General features: G+C 41.5%; 1 protein-coding gene across 9 annotated transcripts in view; it reads left to right on the top strand.

The window, feature by feature from the left end:
• The first annotated feature begins 631 nt into the window (after nt 1–631).
• Nucleotides 632–24,427, top strand: part of LOC103472642 (ras and Rab interactor 2) — a 35,004-nt gene continuing 11,208 nt past the window's right edge. For 2 of the 9 annotated variants that reach the window (XM_017306786.1, XM_017306800.1), the window contains exons 1-7: nt 632–845; nt 8,695–8,809; nt 16,485–16,656; nt 16,741–16,849; nt 18,140–18,212; nt 18,712–18,803; nt 22,910–24,199. In XM_017306786.1, the coding sequence (XP_017162275.1) occupies nt 647–845; nt 8,695–8,809; nt 16,485–16,656; nt 16,741–16,849; nt 18,140–18,212; nt 18,712–18,803; nt 22,910–24,199 (2,050 nt within the window). In that variant the 5' untranslated portion in view covers nt 632–646. Of the gene's footprint in view, nt 846–6,926; nt 7,081–8,081; nt 8,597–8,694; nt 8,810–14,585; nt 14,774–16,484; nt 16,657–16,740; nt 16,850–18,139; nt 18,213–18,711; nt 18,804–20,180; nt 20,383–22,909; nt 24,200–24,427 lie in introns of those variants that run through there. The other 7 variants (XM_008422416.2, XM_008422410.2, XM_017306789.1 and 4 more) reach the window with 7 other exon arrangements.

Genomic DNA, 24,427 nt, shown 5'->3' with positions numbered 1-24,427 from the left:
ATAAAAGCCACTAGTGGCAAAAAAGTGAAGTTCATGCTTTGTTAGGACAGGAGACGAGATGTACTTTTACTTTTAATACTTAAGTATTTTTAAAAGCCAGTACTTTTTTACTTTTACTTAAGTACAAATGTTAATGTGGTACTTTTAGTTTTACTTGAATACATTTTTGTCTGTGTATTTATACTTTTACTTACATTTTTTTTAGTACTTTCTAAAAAAAAGTACTAAAAACACATTTTGCATCATTTTGCACTGATGCAAAATGATAAAGTCATTATCCATAAATTAAATGTGTTCCAGTGAAACTCATTTGTTGGACGCATTTTCAAAACGGACAACCTCTAAGCAGGTATTAATCAAACATTCACTCACTCAGGTTACAGTTGTGTATTAAATAGTTTTTCTTATTCATGTGATGTAATATTCTGATTTTAAATGTTTTTTTATTAGCTGTAAGAGGAAAATCATCATAATTAACAGAAATGAAGTCTGTCAAACATCCCTCTGTGTGTAATTGTTTCACTTAGTGGTAAAGTTTCTTAAATACATTTTTCTATAATATAATTTATTGGGGTTTTTCAGCTTCTAAGTGTTGGAAAATTAAGAGAGAAAGCGCAGTCTATGCACGCAGCCAGCAGGGGGCGACATGCGTGCCTGTCCTCTGTCTCCTCCTCCTCCTCCTGTCTCACCTCCTCTCTCTGACCCTCGGCTTGCCTTTGTGTTTGTTTCTAAACCATGGGACTGTCGGTGCTTTGAGTGGAGACCAGAGCCGGAACTGATGGTTTTCATCCTGCACAGCAGCGCAGAAGAAGAAGAAGAAGAGCAGGAAGTCAGAGAAGTTTCAGGTGAGTGGAATCTCTCTGCGTCTCTCAGCATTCAAACTGCGGTTTTCCTGCTTTTGTCTGAGCAGAATGGGTCATTTCCAGCCTGGAGCGAGTAAAATGTGTTGCATGTTTACTGGTCCACCAGGCAGGTCACTGAACTTTATCGCAACACTTTAAAGTTCAGCATAAAAAAGTTACTATTTTCTCCAATATCTCTCTAACACGCAGCGTTTGACTTCATGCTGAAGCAAATACAACTGCAAAGGTTTAAAAGTTGGTATAAAAGTTTCAAAATGCTTTTTACCTTCCAATTAACTTTCCCCTGTAAAGAGTTTATTTGAGAAATTTGCAAAAAATGCAGTAAAAATTCAAAGCTAACCCTTTAATAAAAAGTTTGAGAAATTCTGGAGATCAAGACTCAGAACTCAAAAACATCCCAGAGTTTTTCATTTCTTCACTCCACAGAGCTGCGTACTTTAGGCCAGTGTTGCACTATGAAACTAAACTTTTGTTTTCTTTGGACTCTCTTGTACCTTCGCTCCTCCTCTGGACTCTTACAACATCCCAGAAACAAAAATTGTTGGTGAAAACTGCATTGTGTTGAATTGAATTTAACTTCTAAGTAATTTCTCTAAACAAAGCATATTGTGTTTTATTGTTTGTTTAATATAGCAGTAAAAAATCCCCTCTAATCAAAGCCATTCTCTGCTCTGCTTGTTATTTTCACATGTTTGACCTTTCAATGAGCCAGATTCCAAGCTCTCCTGGATTTTTCCCGTTACGACTTATTCCTGCTGACACTGAGATGTTTTCCTGCAGAAACATGTCTGTACCTGACCGCCTGTCATCCTCTGCCACACCTTTATTAGACTCTAAACTTCCTCGATTTGCTCATTTTGAGCCTCTATGGAATCTGCTAAAGAGATTAGCTAAAGAGAAAAAACATTTGGCTCAAAGAGCTGCAGTTCCATCCTGCGATGGGGAAAGAGTCAGCGGAAAGGCATTTAAATAAGAAAAATAACTGAGCTTGTTGGTTTTTGGGTCATGAAGCTGATTAGTGTTTCTTTCAGGGTTTTTATGGCAGCTTTCCTCTGTTTTCCTGCTAAAGCTGCTTCTTTCTGGGACAGAACCGAAGTCTGCAGGTTTATGAAACGTGATTTCATTTTGGTCGGGAATCAGCAGCTCCAGTTACAGAAAACTGACCCTGTGGGGAATGTTGAACTCTGCAGACGAACATGGAATCAGGCCGTCTGTTTACGGTCAGTCTGCAGGTTTTCTACGGGTGTGTGGAGTCAAACGGGTCACTTTGTGTCTGGAGAATCATTTCTGCTAAGAGTTGTTCACATGTTTTGCATCATTATCCTAATAGAAAAAACAATGATCAACTATTTTCAGTTTTCAGTAAGAGGTAGAAATATTTTTATTCGAAAATATTTGCCTCTTTTCAAAGAGTTCTCTTCAAAGAGGCTTCCAGGTAAAGAAACAGGCCCACAGCATCATGGATCCTCCACCATAATCATCAATACACTAATGGTGGGCATTAATCATATCATATAGTTTATTATTTATGATACATTTCTATTCATGAGCAGTATTTCTGTTTGTGGTGCAATAAACAAGCAATCATAACTATACATTTACTTAAAAATGAATRAATAAATAGTTAATTTTCATTGTTATTACAATAGTATCACTGAATATCATGATGAAACGTTGGAGTCCATGTTGCTAACCCCACATATCCTCCACTGTTCCAGTTAAAGTCCAGTAAACTCATTATGTTTGACATTTTCATGGCAGAAAATGCACAGGTCCTCATGCTCAATTAGATTTTTATTTTAATTTTTTTTTTGCTGAAATCTGATTTCTTTTTTGCGTGGTCGTTCATCTGAATAATCGGACGTCTGTGTGAATATTCTTTCTCTTTGGGGAATGATGGCAAACTTCTAAAACTCCTTGCTACGATCAGTTTATCCTGGCTGTAACTTTTCCCTCCTGTAGAAATGTTGCTTCACTGTGAAGTTGGGATTTGGATGTTGAAGGCCTTCAGCCACCAGCCAGTCTGTCTGTTTTCTCTTCTGTCAAGAGACGATTTTCATCTCCACTTTACCTAGTCGTTCTTCTTTTCTTCCATGTAAATGTGAACTAGATCAGGGCTCAACCTCATTCAGAGATTCTGAAGCAGATTTAAAGAAACGTTGTTGACTAAAAAGGATCCAAGCCTTTTCTCAGCTGACCTTCAGCGTGGAAAGTTGTGTGGAGGGTGGTGCTGGTGCCTGACATAGTTTCCAACCATTATTTAGAGCAGAAGCGCCCTTATTGCATGAGCAGTGTGATTTGTAAGGTGATTTATTTTCAGTTTGCTATTATAAGAGCCTGAAAGCTGTGATTAGAGGTTGGAGTTGGTTAGCTTGCTGTTTGACGGACAGAAGATGCACAAACAAATGTTGGAAAACCCTCTTCTTGCATAAAACTGAGTGATCACATTCCTGAAGTGTTTTTTCTTCCCAGTTTAAGCCACAGCTTCAGCTGGGCTCAGCAAGAACCAGTGACCCACATTCTGCTCTGCTCACTGACCCTTTCAGAGTCCAGACCCTGTTTCCTGTGGATGCTCACACCCACAGCGTCATCTGGTTCGTTTCAGACCACTAACGGGACCCAGGTGGGAGTTTTTTATCTGCTGCAGGTTTATGCAGCTGTTCTGACAGCAGCAGGGAGCCAGATGACCTCAGTATGAAAAACAAGCACCACTTCAGGCTCTTCGCTGTTTAAACGTGCATTTATTGGATGTAATTTAATGCCAAAGTTGATGAACTGAACCATGAGGCAGGTGGGAGAATCTGGTTGATCGGTTTCAGAGTTTTTACACACTTTGGTGAATAAAGTCGTGTTTTACAGACATCCAGGCACAGCTGGCTGATGAAGCGCTTCACATTCTCAGCTGCGATGAACTTACCTGTTTTCAGAGCAAGACTCATTCCTGGAGAATGAAGGTTTAAGATGTTTCAATTGGACCAACAGATACTGAAGTTTTGTGTGAGAATAGCGACTTTCTAGTGGTGGGACACGATTAAAATTTTTAAACAGGTTAATTTCAGGATCAATGATTAAATAGCCACAATTAGTCGCATTTTATTGACAAAATAAGCAACATTTTACATAAAAAAAAACATTTCTGCTGCTAAATTATTTAATAAATACACATATGAGCTCAATAACAAATATATTTATTGTTTCTAATCAAACTGGTACAAAGTTCTATTATTGTTTCGGGAAGCCCTGATCATTCATGGAGCCTCTTTAGAAATGTGGACGATGACATTAGCATTAGCAACATGTTTACCGTTGAGATGCTATTTTAGGCTTCAAAAGCTTTGCTGAGAGACTAACTTCTTTTAGTACAACCTGAACACATCACTAGTCTTTGCCAGTCTCAGATTGGTTTCTGAAGCACAAAATCCAGAGACGCAGCTTCATCGACCATCGCGGATGTCGCTTGTGCATCAGATTTACAGGTGTACCAGAAACAAACAAAAACAAAGGTTCCTTCCTGGAAATTTTGCAATTAATCTTGCTAAAATGAATTAATCTTGCTAAAAATGTTAATGCTTTATAATCAAGTCATTGACTTATAGCACTTACTCTTTGTGGACCAGAACCTGTCGTTAACTTTAGAGCAGTTCCTCATTCTGAGCATGTATGTAGCGACAGTGGAGAGGAAAATCTCCCCTTTAACAGGAAGAAACCTCCAGCAGAAGCAGAACCTTACTCTGTGTCTGCCACGACCGACTGGAGGTTTGAAAAGACAGAGCGGACACACAAACCCTGATCTAGGAGTCATTTCTATGTTAAACAGAACAAATGTTCAATATCTCCTTACTGGCTTCATAGAAGAAAAACAGGGCATGTGTATCGTGTAGAAAAGAATTTAAAACAGTTTTTTTTTTTTTTTTTCATTTTTGGTAATTTGTGTACTGACACAACATGGCATCCACCCTGAGTTTAAGAGACTTTTAATGCAAACTGACTAACAGGTCAGAGTTTAACAAACAGAAAACTAGTTCCTGAAAACAGTCTTTCACTGAACTGAAACTGAGTCAAAAGCAATCAGAGACAAAACCTTTGATTAAGACCACTTTTAAAGATTACATCCACATTTTGGCAATTTGGAAGAAAAAATATAATGTATTAATAACATTTTGGGCAGCTTTGGAAATAAGTGGTGCTTTGTTAAGGTCATGTTTGCTTTTTGTGGCGACTTTTTGTCGCCACACTGTTTTCTGTTAGTGGAAATGAAACTGTCAGTGCAGACTGTCACTTCATGTCTGAAATGATGAGGAAACGGCAGCAGACAGCGTAGTAAATATCAGCTACTGTGAGTGGCATCAGTGGCTGCATCATAACTCATTGCTAATCTTAATTTGTCACTAGAATTTATTTTTATCTGAACAAAGAACTTTTTAACAGTTGAAGAGATTTTTATGCCTTTATGATTAATATTTAAAGAATTAAATAAGGCAGTTCAACTAGATAAAATAGCATGCAGGTAATTTAGCTCTTGTAAGTTTGATTGCAGTTCATTCTAATAGTTTTTATTTATTTGTAATTCTTCCCAGTCTCACTTACCGCTAAATGTAAAAAAAAAAAATCAGATTTAGACATCCAGAAAGACGCCTGTTTAGACATAATTTTAACCTGACACCTAAAAGTTCCCAAAAATCTGGTTGATTCTGAGATATCAAGAGAAAGAAGTTTGCAGACTGGTTTCTTCAGCTAGATGGTTCCACACCTGAGAATGAGTGGTGGTAGTTGGAGCCAGAGCTATTTGTCTTGGAACAAATGGTTGCTTAGTGCGTCAGCATGGACCAACATTGTTGGATCTTCTACAGCAACGAATCCTTGGATGTCAGCTACTCACTTTGAGCTCAAAAATGTGTGAAGTGCTTTAAAAAGAAAAAAACACCGGAGGCTCAAAAACATGTCTCAGAGTAAAACCAATCAATGAATCTTCACTTAGAACAAACAATCATTGTAACTTTACACCGTATAGGGTGCTCTCGCTGCATGACTGGGTCATTTTGTCACTTTATGGACAAGCATTTCCAAAGAGTTCAGTTCTGTGCCTTCAAACAGCACAGCCTCTTGCTAGCCAAAGTCTCTGGGAGAGGAGCCATCACATGGGACTCATCATCCAATCAGAAGCAGCTTTTGGTGTTACTATGGTAATGAGTTGGCGTCTTAAGCTGTGTTCACGCTGCAGCCTGAAGTAACTTTGCCAAATCACACTTCAAAGTATGTGTTGTGCAGTGTGAGCGGGCAAACGACCTGAACGTGTCCCGCATGCGCAGTAGAGGGTGCAATAGCGTCAGCGTTCTCAATGTTTTGCCAACCGCCATAAAAAGAAGAAGTGCTCAGTGTTTGTGAAAGTAAACATGGATGCTAACAGTGAAGCATAGTTGTTGTTCAACCGGAGCAGCATATTAACAACTTAAACCCCCTTATAGTTCGCCATGGTTGTTGTTCTTCTTCCTGCTTGCGCATATCAGGACGCAGAATAGTGACATTTGTCGAGTATCAGTGACGTTCAGGTCAGATGAATGCGACCTGGACGGTAGGTCACATTTGTCTGGGTCGCATTCGAAAAGCATCCGGCCTGCGATGTTCAGACATGAAAAGATCGGATACAGGTCGCATTACGTTAAAATAACAAAACTCGGAATTGGGTCAATTCAGGCTGTATTAAATCTCACAGAACTTCCTTAATGTTAATGAATCTGAATTAAAATTAAATGCAGTTTGATAATATAATCATTTTGAAAATTGATGGTTAAAAATAAATTATGAGAAGATTTTATTGACCCCATCAGTAGAGCGAGAACCATTTCTCATTAGTTCAATTCTTTAGGATTTAGCGGCCTATCGGTTGCAATAATATTGCATTACGTGTTTTACGTGATGACGTAACATACACGCTCAGTATTTATTTTTTTAGAAAATATCCAAGATGGCGTCGCGGTAAAGTATGTTTACGTTTCACACACACAAAAAAACGGCACTATTAGGGCCAGCTGTAACATGTGCAGAGCTTTGCTTCACAATAAAAGGAGAAAATACCCAAAACATTCTGAAATAGTTGACCTCACAGCATGAAGCTGATTTGCATAAATGTAAAGCGTTTGATAAGTTGCTTAGTAACGGCGGCAACTTGAGGAAGGAGCTTCGCGCTCAGCGGCTTCTGCCATGAATGTCCCAGCAGGTAAAGTTAAACCTCTCCACGTCCTGGTTATTGTATTACTGGTGGCTCCGTATTGTATCAATAATCTGCATCTCATATTAACATTTACAATCGCATTCAATAAATTAGATTATGGTTTGCGATCGAGCTCTTAGACTAAAATCACATTTGGAAATGAACAGGTGGCAAACATGTTTTTTTTTTATTAGGCCCACGATTCTCCATTAGGAATGTTTTTTATTGGTTTTGTTTTTATTAATCTTAAATATATTTTTAGCAAGAAATTATCGTCGTTAATATAAATAAAAGCTTTAAAACAACAGCCCATGTTGAATCAGGGTGATGTTTATTAGCTGAGTCACTGAAATACATGAACTTTTTATTTATATTCTGATTTATTGAATGAGAGTCTACAATTCTTGACAATTCTAATTGTCTGCACAGAAACTGCCGATGTGTGAAAAGTTGCATTTTATGTTAATATGTTCATTTGACAGAGAATTTCTTATTTTTTAAGACAGTTTTAATTTTCCTTTGAATCGAATGCAACATGGTGCATATTTTGAACTAAAGTTTATTTCCTTCATTTTTTGAGAATCAATTACAGAATCGATAAGTGAGATGAATAATGAAATTGATATAGCTAATTTCTTATCAATTCCCATCCATACCCGTCAATCAAAATGGCGGACAACGAGAAAGTCTGTCTGAGGCGAAGCTTATCAGATCAACAATCACATTAATCAGATTAATGATGATTTTATACAGAGCAAAACAAAAACCAGTCAGAAAATCATTTATTTTCCGCTAATGGTTAAACTGGGATCCAGTGTCTAATCCATCGCTTGGTTCACGCTACATAAGTCGCTGCTTGTTCAACCACAAACTGTAAACTACAGTCAACTTTGGTTTTTAAAGTCTGTGGCACATAAATCAGTCTGAGTTTTAGTTGCAAATTGTGCAAAACCAAAACTCTGCAGACTTTAGTGGCACATTTATCATCTGTGCTTTCCTCCCTGCAGTCCACAGCTGAGTTTGTGGAGATGTTGCACACTTCCTGCCTGTGTTAGATGAAAGCATCTGTGTGGATCAGCGGACAAACGGAGCGACTCGTGAGCTCTGTGATCCTCTGCCAGGAAGGGAAGGGCTGCGGTAATGGCTTCAGTCTGGCTGCAGAGGGAATCAGACGCATCTCAAGGAGTCATTTATAAACATAATCACAGAGAAACAAACTGTAAAGGCAAAAAGATGTGAAAAGAAAATGTGTTATGTGTTGAAATGCATTTTGATGTCTGGTTCTGAAACCTTCGGTCTATGGTGGGGGGAGAATCAGCTGTGCTGGAATACAGTCTGAGATGGAAAATGAGTTTAAAGGACATGGGAGCAGAATGAGGGAATGAAGTGGCAGAAAATGTGAAGAAAAACAGAAACAGGTAACCGGACAGCAAGCAATTATCCTGGATTAGGTGGAAAAAGAGGCGGATGCTCCGAGAACACAATGAAAGAAAAGTCTGTCATAATAAAGTCACCCGAGCTGGTGAGCAGCTTCATAGAGCCGACTGCGGCTGAAGCAGGAATTTCCTCAGGCTGCACCGCAGCTCAAAGCGTCTGAGCTGAAATGTTTCTGACCCACAGATCTCCATCTGCTCCGGGCTGGAACGGCCGCCGACAGGAAGACGACATGGACTCCGGCTCGCCACCAGGAAGCCCTTCCTGCGGCCTCACCAACCGGAGCAGCAGCTTCTTTAAGGTAAGGCCTGCATCAGAGCGGAGGGCACTTCCTGTCCCACAAAATGTTTGTTTTTCTAGGAAGATATGACTCAACACAGAGGCTGTCTGGGGTAAAACAGGAAAAGGGCTGTAAAATGGAGCCATTTCCCTTCTGAAGGAGTAAAATCAAAACCAGACAAATTTGGTTGATATCGATCAGTAGGGGGTTTCATTAGTGCCAAAAGTTTTTCGAATCAAGCTAAATCAAGTATTAGCTTGATTTTCTAAAAGTTGTAATGTGAAAAAGAAACAAAATCCAGCAACAAAACTGAACTTTAGCAAACTATTGAATACAATTTCTAAATGAACTTTTCTTAAACGGTCCATCTTGGTTCTCTGTGGTTCCCTGGGGTCCCAAAGCCTTAAAGGGCCCTTAAGACATGGACTTTTAATTCTGCACTGATGGATCACAGTGACTTTAGTTCTCATATTTTCTTTTTTTGTTTTTGTTTGTTTGTTTGTTTGTTTGTTTGTTTGTTTGTTTGTTTGTTTTTAGGTTAGTCTATTAGGTTTTGCTTTTTCAAATCTTTTAGCTCAGGGTTTTCCAAATGTTTGCATGACCCCGAGCTAGCTTTAATGTCTTACAATGCTACAACATATGTAAAGAAACATCAACTTTTAAAATGTTTAGTGTTTTTTCTCAGTTTTATTTGTTGTTCAATAATTATTGCATTCGTTTAGCATAAATTCTGCCTCATAACTCCTGGTTTTAATGAGTTTGCTATGCTAGCTTGAAGTAGGTTGATCATTTTGACAGATATTTCAATAGATTTTAACCTATGTTATATAAAGATAATTAAAAAACAGATTATACATAAAAAAGAATTATATTTAAAGATTTATTATTAGAATGTATTTTTTTTTTCTTTGTTTATATGTTTGCATCTTTTTCTCATCTTCTCTTCAGCTCTCTGAGGCCCCTGAGCGCCTCCTGGTGGACACACCTCTTTTAAAAAACAACGTTTCAGTCTTCGTTAATGTTGTCAGACAGATTCTGCTTGGTGGATTTTGTCAGATGGTAATCAGTTCTGTCTGTGTGTGACAAAAACAACAAACATTCAGGAGGAAGAAAAGGCTTTTTCACACTATTAAACATCCATATTTATAAAAAACAACATTTATTTAAGACAGGAGATTATGGTCAGTTTTGGACAACTATTCATCTATTCATTGTAATTTTTGTCCTATTTTCTAATTCTCTACATCTTTCCAGCATATATAACAACAACACAATGAAGCCCTTGTAGGTGTGCCTCCTGGGTGAGGTTTGGGATCCTTTATTTTTCAGAGAATTTGTGACCAAACAGTGAACAGACCTTCTGCACACAGTTTATTCTCTTTAAAGTCTTCGACTAGTCGTGACTGAAGATGAAAGCAGGAGCAGAGAATAAACAGATTCTCCAGAAACAGAACAAGTTTTGAGTGAAACAAAGGAATCTGGTGCGTGCATGAAAAACAAGCCTGATTTAGTGCTAATTAGAGACGTGAACAACAATATCTGGGATGTGGGAAAAAACAAAATGATGACAGGAAAGGGAACCAGAGGGACGGAGGGGGGAGGGACTTTCACAGCTTCTCTGAGAGGGTTGGAGATCTTCCACAGCTGGCATCGATCTTTTCCAGCATTCATTTGGTTTGTGGCACAAAGTTAAATAATTCTGTCAAGACAAAGCTCAAACTGAACGGTTTCAGAATCACAGCTGAGCTGCTGCAGATGGAAGTCCGTTCTTTAGATAAAACCATGTCTCCATCTCCCAGCACAGTGCTACTATGTAAACATGCTTCATGTGTCTTTGTCTGTTTTTAATCTCTCAGGTAAACTAGTTTTTCTTTGATCAAATTACTATTTTAGTTGCAATAAAAAAATAGAAACTGAAATCCAAGACATAAAGCTAGATTTTAATTGAGTTTTTTGTTTTCTGGTAGCTTTGCATGGTTGGCAGGTTTGGGCTGAGGTCTTTGCAGAACGTCTGCTTTTTATGTCAGACATTTAAATTTAGCTGCAAAGGCTATAAACCTACAGTGCCTTAAAAATATTCATACCTGTTGGTGCATGGGTTGACTTTTACTGACTAAATGTGGCCTGAGGAGTTGAATTTAACTTTCATATTTTGCCTGGATTTCTGTAGATTGACACAAATGGTGCGCAGTTGGTTTGTTGCTGGAAGCCGTTTAGTGTCTTCCTGCTTTAGGGTGTAAAATTCTTCCCTTTCTTCTTGCTAAGAAATAAACCTTTCACTCAGCCTACTCTACTCTGCACTCCTTTTACATTTGGAAGCTTTTTCTGATGATCTAATATGGTACACTATTAAATTTAATGACTTCTTCATGTAAAAAGATGCATTGATGGTAAAATAACCAACAGTTATAAATTTGCTTTGCAGCCCTGGGGTGAGTTTTAAATTAAATTCAGACGACTCTGTAAAAGCCTCATGAAGTTTGTTTGATGCAGTCAGGTTTTAATATTTCTGAGTTAAAAGGATGATGATTTTTCCTGTACAGCTTTTTTTTTTCTATCTTTACCAACTCTGACAGAAGAGTCTCTGTACATGGGTCAAAATCAAACTCATAGTTTCCCACTGACTCCATCTTCGGCTCCAGCAGCAGAGAAACTCCTGCACAGACCTGGAGGAGCAAACGGGTTCTGTGTTTCTGAGCCTGCAGCTCTATAATTAGCTCTGTTTAGCTCTGCTGCTCTCCTCCTGACGACTGAACGTAGAAACAAACCCAGAGGAATGATGGCCCATAAATGTCAGTGAAATACAAACCTTTGCTGTTGAGTTCTGCTTATCAGAACTCGGCTTCCTTTTTTTGGCCCAGATCGAGCCGTTTAACGTCCGCTGACCTTCACTTCATCTAACAGGAACTTCCCACATGTTTTCCACGGACTGATTAACGCTCCGTCTCCCAGCCAGAGGTGGAAGCTGTCACCCTGCGTCGCCTGGCAAAAAAACCATTTAATCCCAAAATAATCTGCAGACGGAGCGTTAACTCCATGTTTTCCTGGAAGCGTTTTTGTCAAATGAAAAATTTATTTTAACTCTCACCCACTACAGAGTGGATCTAAATGTCATTCTAATGATATTTACTGTCGTTAGAATGACAATAAAAATGTCATTTTATTATTATGGACACACAAACTGACATTTTCAAGCTTTTGTTGCTGTTAACTATAGAAATGTTCTGCTTACAAACAATAAAAACACATTTAAGATTAGAATCTAATAATAATAACATTTTAATACAGACTTAGTAAAACATGTTTAATACCTAGTTTCAAAAGGTATTTTTAATCTGACAAACCAAACTGTAGTACATAGTACATTTAATTTATGTGATAACTGTATTTCACACCATACTGTTATGACATATGATAGTTTTAATTAATATAAAAGTTACATACTGCTCCAATAAGACTTATTTTTTGTTGCAATTTTTTTAGCTTTTTTTTTTTTTTGTGCTGTTTTTCTGTGCACAGAAATCCAAATCATGTACATCTTTTACATTACCCCACTCAGTTGCACATTGCTTTTTATCTCAGTTCTTTATTATTAATAACTGTACAGTATGTTTTATGCTTTAACTTTGTCTTTACTTTACAGTCTGTACTTATTTATCTTTTTTTAATCTTGGTTTGATTCTGTAACTTTCTACTGGGACTGAATTTCCACATTGTGAGAAAATAAATTGTATTTCTATTCTATTCTACAAGCTCCATTTAAGGAAAATTAACTTGTGCATGATGCAGCCACCGCCTTGCTTCACTATGGTTGTTATGTTTTCTTGACGATTTTGTGCCAAAAGTGCATTTTGGAATTTTCGTCTAAAAATCTGTTTTGCCTCCATCAGATTTGCCAAAGTTGTGAAGCATCTGATTAACTTGCATCTTTATGCTGTTGTTTGAACTCATGAACTCTGCAGTTGTTTATAAATGTCTCAGAAAGAGTCTTCCAACTTTTATGCTGTCGAGACCAAATTACCTGCTGCGATCAGTCCTGGTTTCTAAGCAGAGCTTGATGAGGCTTTTACTGCCTTTTTTATTCATCACCGCTTATTGAAAATAGAGGTGAGGTTGTGTAATACTTGAGCCTGCTTGCATAATCTTTTTTCTAATCCTCTATGGGGATTAGAAAAATAATCAACAATTAAAAACCCCTAAACTTCTGCTTCTCATTCTTCATTATCAAAGTTATTTGGTCTTTATCAACTAAAGGCCTAAAATGATTGTTGCTTTAATGCTCAGGATGAGTGCGTATGAACGGGTTGCAACTGTACATGTCACATATTTTCAGTTCATGAAGAAGTGACGCTAAAAAGACAACAGTATCAAAAATAGCAGGTCAGGAAGTGCAGAGCTGACGGTGTGAAAGTTTCTGCAGCTGAAAGCGTTCAGGGCAGAAAGACGAGCAGATCTGGTTCTGAATCCTGGCTGCAGGATTCTCGCTTTTTAAACGACCTCTTTGGCTGTAACATCTGGTTTTATGGATCTCAGTTTGTAGCTGAGATCCATGAAACTTCTGCTCGGGACAACTCATCACTGGTCTCTTTCTTGCTGGTCCTAACTGGGCTGGGTGAAGCTCCCAGTAAAGAACTCAGGTTGGGTAACTGAGTTCTAACCTGCCACTGAACTGAGGGGTTTGTGGCTCAGCTGGTTCCACTTAGTCCTGCATGGGGAGGTGACTGTGTTCTGGCTTCAGGCCTTTATTATTGGTGAAAAGACGCCTCCTTGTGGCTGAAACCTGCAGTCGCCTTATTGCGTCCTCTGCTAATTACTGTTGGCACATGTCCTTGACCCTTGACCCTGATGCTGCCGTTCATGTTGTGATGAAATGGGAAACTCCAGGGTGTGGAGTTTGTTTTCCTTCCATCTGGAAAAGCACAAATGCAGCAGCAGATCTAATAATTAGAGATACATGCTGCAGTTAAACTCCTGCATGATTTAAATGATGCTACATCAATGAAAGCATTTAGAAATGAAACGTGGCAGAACGGGGAGCAAAGTTTTTTCTTGGCACCAAGCGAAGAGTTAAAAAATGTACAAAGCTCTACTTTAGAAAACTACAGCAGAAAGTGACATTTTAGGCTCATAAAGTTTCTATAAGATTTATTAAAGACACACAAACCAAGTAAAAATGTCTGACATCATGATAAAAAGAAGCATGAGAAGTTTATGAAATTGGCGCCTAAACATAAAGCATCAAACAAAGAGTGAATTATGTCATGTTTAAGCACTGGTGAAGGCTCCGTCATGCTGTGGGCCCGTTTCTTCAAGACACAGAGACATTTTAAATAAAATCTGGTGGAAGTCAGTTGTCATCACATGACAGGATCCACAGAGAACTGTTCACCTGAGATAAAACCCACCTTGGTGAAAAGTCATTTCGGTTTCACCTGTTTGAGAGCATCAGTGAGATCTGGAGAAGTTCTGCACAGATAAATAATCAAAGATCCCTCTCCCTGTAGCGGTAACCATAGTAACTGATAAGATGCACCACCCAGCTGCAGCCTGTCACTGTTACACATCCATTTTAAACTCATGATGTTAGTTCAGATGAATCTGTGAAACCTGTCTGGCCTTCCTGTCTCAGTGTTTATGTTTCAGTCTCTGCAGCGTGGGAATGCCCGATCCCCCCACGCTGCTCATTTCGTTGACGATTCTCCGTCTCCATGTTTCCTGCCTGGAGGAAACAACACAGGAAAATGAATCACTGCTTCCTCTCTCCTCTGTCCCACATAAGCGTCTTTGTGTGGTAAACTTTGTTTGAGCAATGCCTTCGGTTCGTTTGCTCCCGCTCCCCGCCTCCTCTTCTCCTCCGTCAGTCAAAGCTTCTCGTTCTGTCCGTTTTCAGCTGATTGACACCTTTGCGCTGGAGATCGGGGAGCTGAAGAAGGAGATGGTCCAAACGGCGCCGGCTCTGGACAAGGAGCCACTGGAGACTCCAGGGTAGGACTGATTCTGACTCCTGATGGCATGTGGAAGTTTATGCTTGGTTTATTTTATTAATGTGATCACGTTTTACAATTTAACACTTAAATAATGAAACATAAGCGAATAAAGTTTAGCAGGTTCTGAAAAGTTTCTTCTATTCATCTAAAGCTAACTTAGTTAATTATTGAAGCAATGAAAAACAAACTTTAATGTGACAAGTTGTTGTTTCCAGTCCCAAAATGTCTCTTTTAAAAATATAACTTTATTTCAACCTGATTCTTTAAGTGACAGATGTTTAAATTTAACTATTGAATTAGTTATAAAATTCAAACGAAGAAACAGGATAATTTGAGAAATTGTCAAACTGTGATAATATGCAGGCAAAACCTGAGATGAAGGAAGAGAAGTTTCTTGGTGTAGTTTGTGCAGAAACTCTCCTGTCTAATAACGGGACAGAAATCATTCAGTAAAGGAACAAATTATGGTAAATGTTGGTTTGTGCTGTTTAATGCCTCCTACGTTTCCGTTTTTATTTGATATTTTTGTGGTTTTGATGGTTTTTCTGCAGCTTATCTTGAATATTTCGTTGTTCTAACCGTTCTGGGGAAGAGGGCTTGTTGCGTCGCCTCAGATTCAGGGGTAACGGGGTGGGTTTCTTCCTGGCCATGGACATCGGACCGGCTCTGGAGCCTCAGCAGGGTCCATGGGAGTGAGCCCAACCAGTCCAGGTGGGGTTTAACCGCGTCCCTCAGGGAGCCTGGAGCACCAGGTCCTTCATATGTCCCCTCATTCGACCGGCGTCGGAGCCTCATGGCTTGAGGGAATACATCTTGAACTCACTAGGTGTTCTGGTTGGTTCTGTCCACCAGGTCCACTCATCCCTTATTGCATCCATGTTGTCTGGACTAAACATCTCTCTCTCTGCTGACCTTGGTGTCATGTTTGGCTCTTTGTCTCGTCTTTCATCTCAAATATATTTCAGGTCTCTGAATTGCCCACACCTTGATGCTGAAAAATTGCTCCACGCATTCATTTCCTCCAGGCTGGAGGAAATTTATTCTCTTTGCTGGTATTTGAAAAAACAGCCATCAGTCCATAGAAGTGCCTCTTATTATTACGCCTCCACATCCCAACGTCACGATGCATCTACAGCAGAAACTCCTCATTCTTCAACTCGTTCTCTGCGCTTTCACCTGTTTGTTCTTCATCTTTTTGCTTTTTATAGTTACAGTGTTTATCATAATTTGAAACAAATTGTTATCTTTAAGCAACAAAAACTCAGACTAAACGTCTACAAACTATTACAAAAAAATAATATCTAATATTAAACATCTTGAAATGAAAGATTGTGTTTTATGGATGACGAAGGGACACATGACTGAAGTGTTGGGTAATAATTTGGAGGACCGTCCCACTTTCCTCACTGCCTCATCGTGTCGAGCGTTCACTTCTGCTGCTTTCCTGCATGGATTTTTGTTTTCTGGAGAAACTTTCTCACTTCTCTACAGTTTTGATCTCCACCTTCTCTGGACGGCGTCACGTCGTGGAGTTCTTTTAGACTCCAAACCTGACGTATGTTTCAGTCTAAGTTGGTGAGACGGGACATTAGTGACTCCAGCTCACGGATGACGTTGCTTCGCCTACGAGTTTGTCTGCAGTATTTGTTATGTTTGTGCCAGCTGATGTCAAAGCTGCTCTGGGCCGGCTGCTTCTCCCTCGTCTGCAGGCTGCAGCCGCCGCGCTGCAGGGGGTCTGTGGGGGAATGGGACTCTGGTTACGACTCGCTGCGGCGGAGGATGAGCGTGTTGGAGCGGCTGACTCAGACTCACCAGGTCTGGCTGCTGCTGGCGGTCAGCGAAGAGGAGGCGTCCGGCATTCTGCTCAAACAGCCGCCAGGGGTGAGAGGTCAACACCAAGCATGACTCTTTCACCGTTTATCAAGGAGGATTTTATGGCTTATGGTGTTTTCTTTGACGGAGCAGGTGTTTCTGGTCAGGAAGGTTCTGCAGAGGAAGGTTCTGTCGGTGCGTCTGGATAAGGATCAGTCACAAAATCCCATCAGCCACTTCAATGTCAGAGAGAGTCAGTACTGTAAGTTGCTTCTCTTTGCTGCATTCAGAAAGAAACTGAGCTCTGCAAACAGAAAAACGTTTCTGTGTTTTAATTCTTCACCTCAGTCCTCAGTTCATAGTGAGTCAGTCGCTCATGCCACTTCCTGTCCGCCTTGCATTAGAGTTCAGAAATAATCACACAAAAGAGAGAAATGAAAGCGAGTCCACAGGCTGCTTGGTCAACACGTCGTGACTTAAAACCGTAACACGTTATTCAGGGCTTTCTTAGTAAAAATCTCTAAATAAAAGCGTGAAAAGTCACAGACCAGCTCAAATGCACCCTGATTTGAATAGTTTTTACAGTAAAGTCAGGTTTTGCATTTTACCTGAAGCTCATGTTATTAACTGTTCAGTGTTTCCAACGCAGCAGCTGTGGATTTTCTCTGCTGTAACGGCAGGAAGGAGGAGACTTTGGCCTGGTTTGACCTTCACATTGAGGTCAGCAGATCCTCATTCAGCCTCTGCTGTCATCAACTCCACATTTACATGTTGTATTCAAAAAATACAATTAAGAGCTTTAAAAAAAATCATCAGCTTTGGCTTTACCGTGAAGTTTCCACATTTTGCTCCAGGAAAACATCACACTGAAAAATATTTTTATTTTGTTTTATGTGACGACACAATGTAGCGCATGAGGAAGAAAAAAATATGGGAGGTTTAGAAATGTAACAAAGAAATCTGCAAAGTGTGGCAGGCATTTGTATTGAGCCCAAAGTCAGGTAGCTCAAACTGGGTGTTTCATGAGCTGTGGTCATTTTTAAATTTAAAAATACTTTATTAATCTCAAAGGGAAATTGAATGTTGTTGTAACTCATGAATTCAGATTCTTCAGAGCTCTTGAAGACGATGCGCTCATCAATCATCTGACGTATTTCTGTTGCATAGGCCAGACGTCTAAGAATAGCTGACAATACTCGGCAGGGTTGAAGTCAGGCTGTTCAGGATTGTGATGTAAGATGTCCAGAAGCGTCTGCTGAGTGTTTGGGACACCGATCTTTCAGCTGTCTGACCCAAACCCGCTCGGATAAATCAACAAACGACTCCGTGTCTCTCAAAATGTTTTGTTACTGTCTTCAGTCAGAGGCTCCTTCAGAACCACTGTAAAACAGACTGCTACGTGATATTTTAATTTATCTGCTGTCCCAGATAAATAAAATAGGATCAGCTTTTGGTTTTGGGCTCCATAAACTTTTGGTTCTGATCAGATTTCTGTCATGAAGGTGATTCTGGACATTTTTCTTCACCTCGTCTGCGTTTTGTTTGCTTGCAGCCTTTTCCATGGAAGGATCTGGGATCAGCTTCGCAGATCTGTTCCACCTCGTGGCCTTCTACTGTGTCAGCAGGTAAACAACTGTTTTCACTGAAGATCAGACATTTTATAAGAGGATGGAAAAGTTATGGGCAAAAATAATGTTTGCAGAGTCAGCAGTGTCTTTAATGCTAATAAAAATAAGAGAAAAGCAAAACAGGCATTAAGAGATGCAACAGGAAAAACGGCAAACGTGCAGCTTGAATAAAACCTAGTTGAACATCATAAATGCTCAGAGCAGCGGTGAGTTATCTGGAAAAAGTCCCAACATGTTTAGAGTTTCACATCTGTCTGGAAACAAAGAGTCGGTAAAGTTCAGGAGTGTTTTCACTTCTCAGTGCGTCGGTCGGGCCTCTGGGTGTTTCCACCAACAAACTGGTGGGATCAACACTTTTAATTTTAACCGGATGTCCGTGTCATTTAAAGACTGTGGACTCTGATTAGGTCAAAAACATGCTGCATTTCCTGTTCTGTCTGATTTGTGTTTCTTTCACAGCGTATTTAATTATTAATGTATTTATTTTTATTTAAAGAGACATCCTGCCGTTCACACTCAAACTTCCCGAGGCCATTTCGTCTGCAAAGACGCAGAAGGAGCTGGAGGAGGTGGCTCAGCTCGGTGCAGGTAATCCCGTCGGTAGCCGCCCGGCACGCCGCTGTGCGTTCCTGCTCACACCCGCACATAAACCTGCTACAGAAACACAAAAACAACAAACAAAGCAGAAAAACTCATTTAGCTGCAGTTTGATTCTGATTTAAATGAAAACGAGATATGATCCAGAATGAGGGGGAAATGTTACTCATCTTTGACGTGAGTCTTTGTCCCGTTTCCCGGTCGGTCCACTTCCTGCTTCCCTGGAACCACATGGACGCCGTAAAGGTTTATCGGGTTTATGTCTGTTGTAGTAAATTATTGTCATGACTATCAGTATCCAAGTGTGATTAAAATCACAGATCAGTTTAAAAACATCCTTTGAAAACTTTTTTCAAACTGCCAAACTGTTTTCGGTTTTATTTTGGTTCTGATTCCCATTTGGACCGGGTCAGATTCCCACAGAATCACAACATGAGTAAAATTACCCAGAGTTACATACTAGTCTAACACATTAACTCACATTGTCTTAGGTAAAAGTACAGAGCATACACAAATTTAGTAATTTTCTAGTTTTTATGTATGCAGGCTGTACATTATTATTTTTATCAGTGGTGCAGTTGGTAGAACTGTTGCCTTGCAGCAAGAAGGTTCTGGGTTCAATTCCCGGCCCCGGTCTTTCTGCATGGAGTCTCCATGTTCTCCCTGTGCATGGTGGGTTTTCTCCAGGTACTCCGGTTTCCTCCCACAGTCCAAAAACATGACTGTTTGGTTAATTGGTCTCTCCAAATTGCCCCTAGGTGTGAGTGTGTGTGTGTGTGTGCATGGTTGTGTGTCTCTGTGTTGCCCTGCGACAGACTGGCGACCTGTCCAGGGTGACCCCGCCTCTCGCCCGGAACGTTAGCTGGAGAGGCACCAGCAACCCTCCTGACCCAACTGAGGGACAAGGGTGCAAGAAAATGGATGGATATTATTGTTATTATTATTACAGCTCTTTGCCATTCTGGTGTTTATGAAATAACTGGAAACTTGAAGTTCAGAGCTTTACTTAATGCTGGCTGTAGTTTTAAAATCACAGACTGAAAAGTGGCGCTTCTGTTGCTCCTGCTCATGTCTGACATCTTCATCCAGCAGAGAGTCTTCATCAGCGAATGTCTCTGCCATTTTACTGAAAGGGCCTCACAAAGGAACAGTATAACATATGGTACCTTAGTAATGATCACAGCATCAGTATTTATATTTATTTATAGATGCCATTTAAGTTTTTAATAAAGCTTCTGTGACGGTGCTGCATCTGCTGAGTCATTTCAGCTCAGCCTGCCTCAGATTCCGCCTCAGTGTTGTAGGAAGGGATGTGATGAGTGGAAAGCTACAACATGTTGTCTAAACACACAAATGCCACCACAACAGGCATGACAGCGCGACATGAGGAGCTGCTTGACTGCATTCCTCTGGGTGCGTGTGGGTGAGAGCGTGCACGGTTTGCATTTTATCTGCCTCGGCACTGGAAGTCCTCTGTTTACAGCCCAGAGGAGGCTCGGTTGGACTCTGCTGAGCGTTCTCACTGATCAGACGTCGGAGGTTCACATTATTTATCGCTCTCAAGGTCGCGGTGAGTTCTGTTCTGGCGGCTTTGGGTCTGCTGGGAATACTCCTTTCATAGCTTTAACGATTTGTATGACTGTAAACTGTAAACAAAGAAATCTTGTGTGAGTTTTTGATTTTGAACCTAAACGTGTGAGTTTGGGAAAGATAAACGTCCAGCAGTAAAGTTGAGTTCACCTTTTTTTATTAATTCTATCCCCAAAAGAGGATTTTTAAGTTAGAACTTTAAAATAAGTGAGAAGAAAAAGGCAGAAACGATGGAAGTTGGAACTTTAACTTGTCTTTGTGTTTTAAGGCAAATATTCATTTAAAGCAACTGTCAGTTTGCAATAGTTGAGTATAATGTCTTATCTAACTGCTTAAACTCCGTTAAAATAAATGTTTTTGGGCAGAATTCGTTGTGATGTTAAATGAAATGCATCATCAGATATTTTGTTCATGCCTGTTGCCATGACGGTTGCCTTTGTGCAGAAGCTTTAAAGGCTTTTATGTGAAAAAATGTCGTGCAGAGCGTCTGTATTTGTAATCTCCAGAACCGCAGGGCTAAAGTTTTAGCTTCTCCGTTCAGCCAGTCTCACGCTGCGTTTCTCCTGGTGTCCCTAGTAGGAATAGCATTTAGATGCTTTACTGGATCTAAACAGGACTTGTCTAAGCGTTCACGTTTTCCTCCCTGGATAAATGTTCTTCCAGATTTCAAGTCTTCACCTGCAGCAGACGTTGGATAAGCTCTGCGCTGGTGGCTTCATGGCTCTCCAGTAGATCCTGCTGCTTGCTGTTCTTGGTGACCTAGAAAACCAGTCATTCAGGTGCAATATTTTTAGCAGCAGTCAAAATGGCGTCAAAGGCAGAAACGTTGACGCCATTTTGATGCAGAACGATGACGGCGGCTCGTTTTTCTGACATGGGAAGTGTTTTCTGGACCGGCGCCGCTCCTGGTGGCAGCATGCTGGAGCAGCTCTGCCACCTTAACTCTCATTTCTTCTTTATCTAAACTTTCGTTCACAACCTTTCTGGTTGAGGCATCGAAAGTTTGGACACTTTTTTTCTGGTCCTGGATGCTGCGTAGCTGGAAAGATCTTTGGTCTTAAATTTTTTACTTTCAGACAGTTGATGCGTAACCATGGAAACTTTTTTTTTTATTATTACTGCTCTAAGTGAGAAAAAAATAGTGCACCGATTCATACTGGCTCACTTAAATCCCTGGTTTTTACATCTGTTGTCAGCTAATTAGCATCTAAAACATTCAAACTACTTGAACTTTGACCTCAAACCCCAGGGGGTTTGAAAAAGAGGCTTCATGGGTGAAGAGCAGGACCGAAGAGCAGAGAGTTCAAGCCATCCCTTCCATCCATCGTAACTGGTCTTATCCTCTACTCCAACATCTTTCTAACCAAATAGCCAAACAGAGACTTAAACAGGAGCGGCAAAAGCAAATGAGGTGGATTAGCAGAGCTCGTTTAGTCAGGTGTTTCTTGACACGTGACAGAAATGATTCTCAGACTTTGGAGAAGACGAATACCAGGGTGAACTCTTAGATTATTAGACCATGAGCTCATCAGGAAAACAGCAGAGAAGCGTTAATTTCCTTTTGATTTATTCGAGTTGTAATCATCGATTTTTTTTAAATACTTGCAGTTGAAGCATTTTTATAAACTTAAATTGTCTTTTTAATCTACACGATGCAAAAAAAGTTGAAACTGTGCATATGAAGTTTTGTTTGAACATTTTCTTGTTATCAAATCAAATCAAATTTCTCCGGTAGAAGACGGTGAGGGCTGATCTCATCTTCGACTTAAGAATCGTCAGTCTGGTTATTTTTTTCCACTTAGAGAAAAGTGGCTTCTTGTGTGCGACGTTTAGTTTGTCTCTCACACGGTCAGCTGCTCACATCCACCCGTGAAAATACCGCAGGCTCATGTTTACACTGTGGGCAGGAAGGCATCGCCAGACAGCTGGAGAAATGTGAGTGGATGGCTCCGTTTTTAGACGGCAGCATTAGTCACTGCTGCGTCCACACCTCTCTCATTACGGACCTGTAAATTCAGAAGCTTAAGCCTAAATACAGAATAACTGCTCTTTTCAAACAAATTACTCCAGCATGTGTGTTTATATGGAGGGCAGTAAAGCCATAAACTCGGTGAAACACCCAGAAAGGGATCCTGAAAGTTGAGAGACGCGGATCAGGAAGCGGGGAGTGGTGGAACTGGAACTGCTCTTTCATTGGCCTCTCTCTCTGTTATTAGCGGGTAACTCCCTCTTTACTGGATCTGTGTCGGCATTCAGTCAATCAGAGCCAGCACTCTCACCGGGTTTCTGCTCCAGGCAGAGGAAAGGCTCCACCGAAGCAGAAACACACGGCAGGCTCAACAGCTGGAGGAAACTAATGAGTTTTTGGTGAAAAGTTGTAGAAACTCCAGCAGAGGTTTTTGTTCTTTGGGAATTTCTGATTGAGGTATCAGATTTTTTCTCTGTTTGTTTTCCCTGCAGTGATTCATCTGGTTTTCCTTCATGCTTCGTGTCTCTGTGTTTTCCAGGTTTCTGGGACTCGGCGCTGTGCAGCCAGCGGCGCTGCTCGACGCCCCCCTGCCACCGCCTGAGCCGGACCCTCAGCCCCCAGCGCACCAAACGGACCGCTGAGGTGGAGGAGTCGCACCAGAGCGCACCTCCCACCTTACAGCCGCACACCGCCCCCCCCGCCGGCTTCCAGGACGCCGCCCCCCCCACTGGACCGCTGTGCTTCGTGACGCCCCTGTTCCTTCAGACCCACAGCCGCGACCCCGACCCCCCAGAGAAAGCTGCCGACTCGCCGCCGCTGAGCAGCAGCAGGTGCTCCACTGAAACGGACCTGGATCGGACCCAGCTGAACGGTAAATCGCGCTCGCCGCCTCCTCGCCCCCCTCCTCCCCGCTCAGCACCGAGCCGGCGGCCCGCTCCACCGCCGCCCGGGCCTCCTCCGGCTGTTTCCAGAACCAAGAGCATGCCAGTCGCCGCCAAGCAGCAGCAGCCGTCTGGCAGGAGGCCCGCGCCGCCGCCGCCGGCACTGGGCGGCAGAACCAGCAGCTCAACCAAAAGTACCTCCTCACCAAACCGACCGCCTCCTCGACCCAAACAGCCCGATCTGGAGGCTCACCGCTGCCACATCGCTCTGGATGATGAAACCATCGCCAAGGCTCTGTCCCGCGCCAACCTCCCCACCTGCCAGCCCCCACCTGTTGCTGAGGAGCCGTCGCAAAACCTGTCTGGTCCTGATGAGAGGGGTCGGCAGCGGTTCAGCGACATGAGCATGTCGACGTCGTCCTCAGACTCCCTGGAGTACTCCCGGTCTCCCGGGTTCTCCCTGGACCTGGCGCCCGGCACCCCTCAGCACCCGGCGGAGGACACCAGCGAGGACGACGAGGACGCGGAGGAGGAAGAGGAGGAGGACTACGGCGTCGGAATGGAAGCGGATCTGGAGTCGCGCCTCCGTCCGATCCTCAAAGCCCGCAGGCGGCGTGTCGGCGTGAGCCTGGGCAGCGGGTCCTTCGTTCTGCCCCGCTCCCTGAAGGGACGCTTCAGCAAGGTGGGCGGGATGCTGAGCTCCCTGATCACGCCGGAGAAACGGGCCGTGAAACGGATCGCCGAGCTGTCCCGCGACAAGAGCTCGTACTTCGGCTCGCTGGTTCAGGACTACATCAGCTTTGTCCAGGAGAACCGCAGCTGCCACACGTCGGGGATGGACTTCCTGCAGACCGTGCGGCAGTTCATGACCCAGATGAAGGCTTACCTGCGGCAGAGCTCCGAGCTCGACCCGCCCTTAGAGTCCCTCATACCTGAAGACCAGATTGGTGAGTCTACCATCTTCTGACTGCTTCTAGGAATGCTCGATATATCGGCTCTAAATCGGTATCGGCAGATATTAGTAATTTTTGTATATATTTGTATCTTTCTAATGATTAAAACTGGGTCGATACCAACTACCAATATTTATTCGGAGAGGGAGACGGTTGGTTGTTTATTTGTTTTGTAAAACAACAGTGCAGTGAAACAGTGGTGAAGTCGTTTTTTCAAGGTGT

This window comes from Poecilia reticulata, linkage group LG1 (assembly GCF_000633615.1).
Source record: "Poecilia reticulata strain Guanapo linkage group LG1, Guppy_female_1.0+MT, whole genome shotgun sequence".
Lineage (NCBI taxonomy): Eukaryota > Metazoa > Chordata > Actinopteri > Cyprinodontiformes > Poeciliidae > Poecilia > Poecilia reticulata.
The sequence above is the reverse complement of the archived record's forward strand: the minus strand, read 5'-3'. Positions and strand labels throughout refer to the sequence as shown.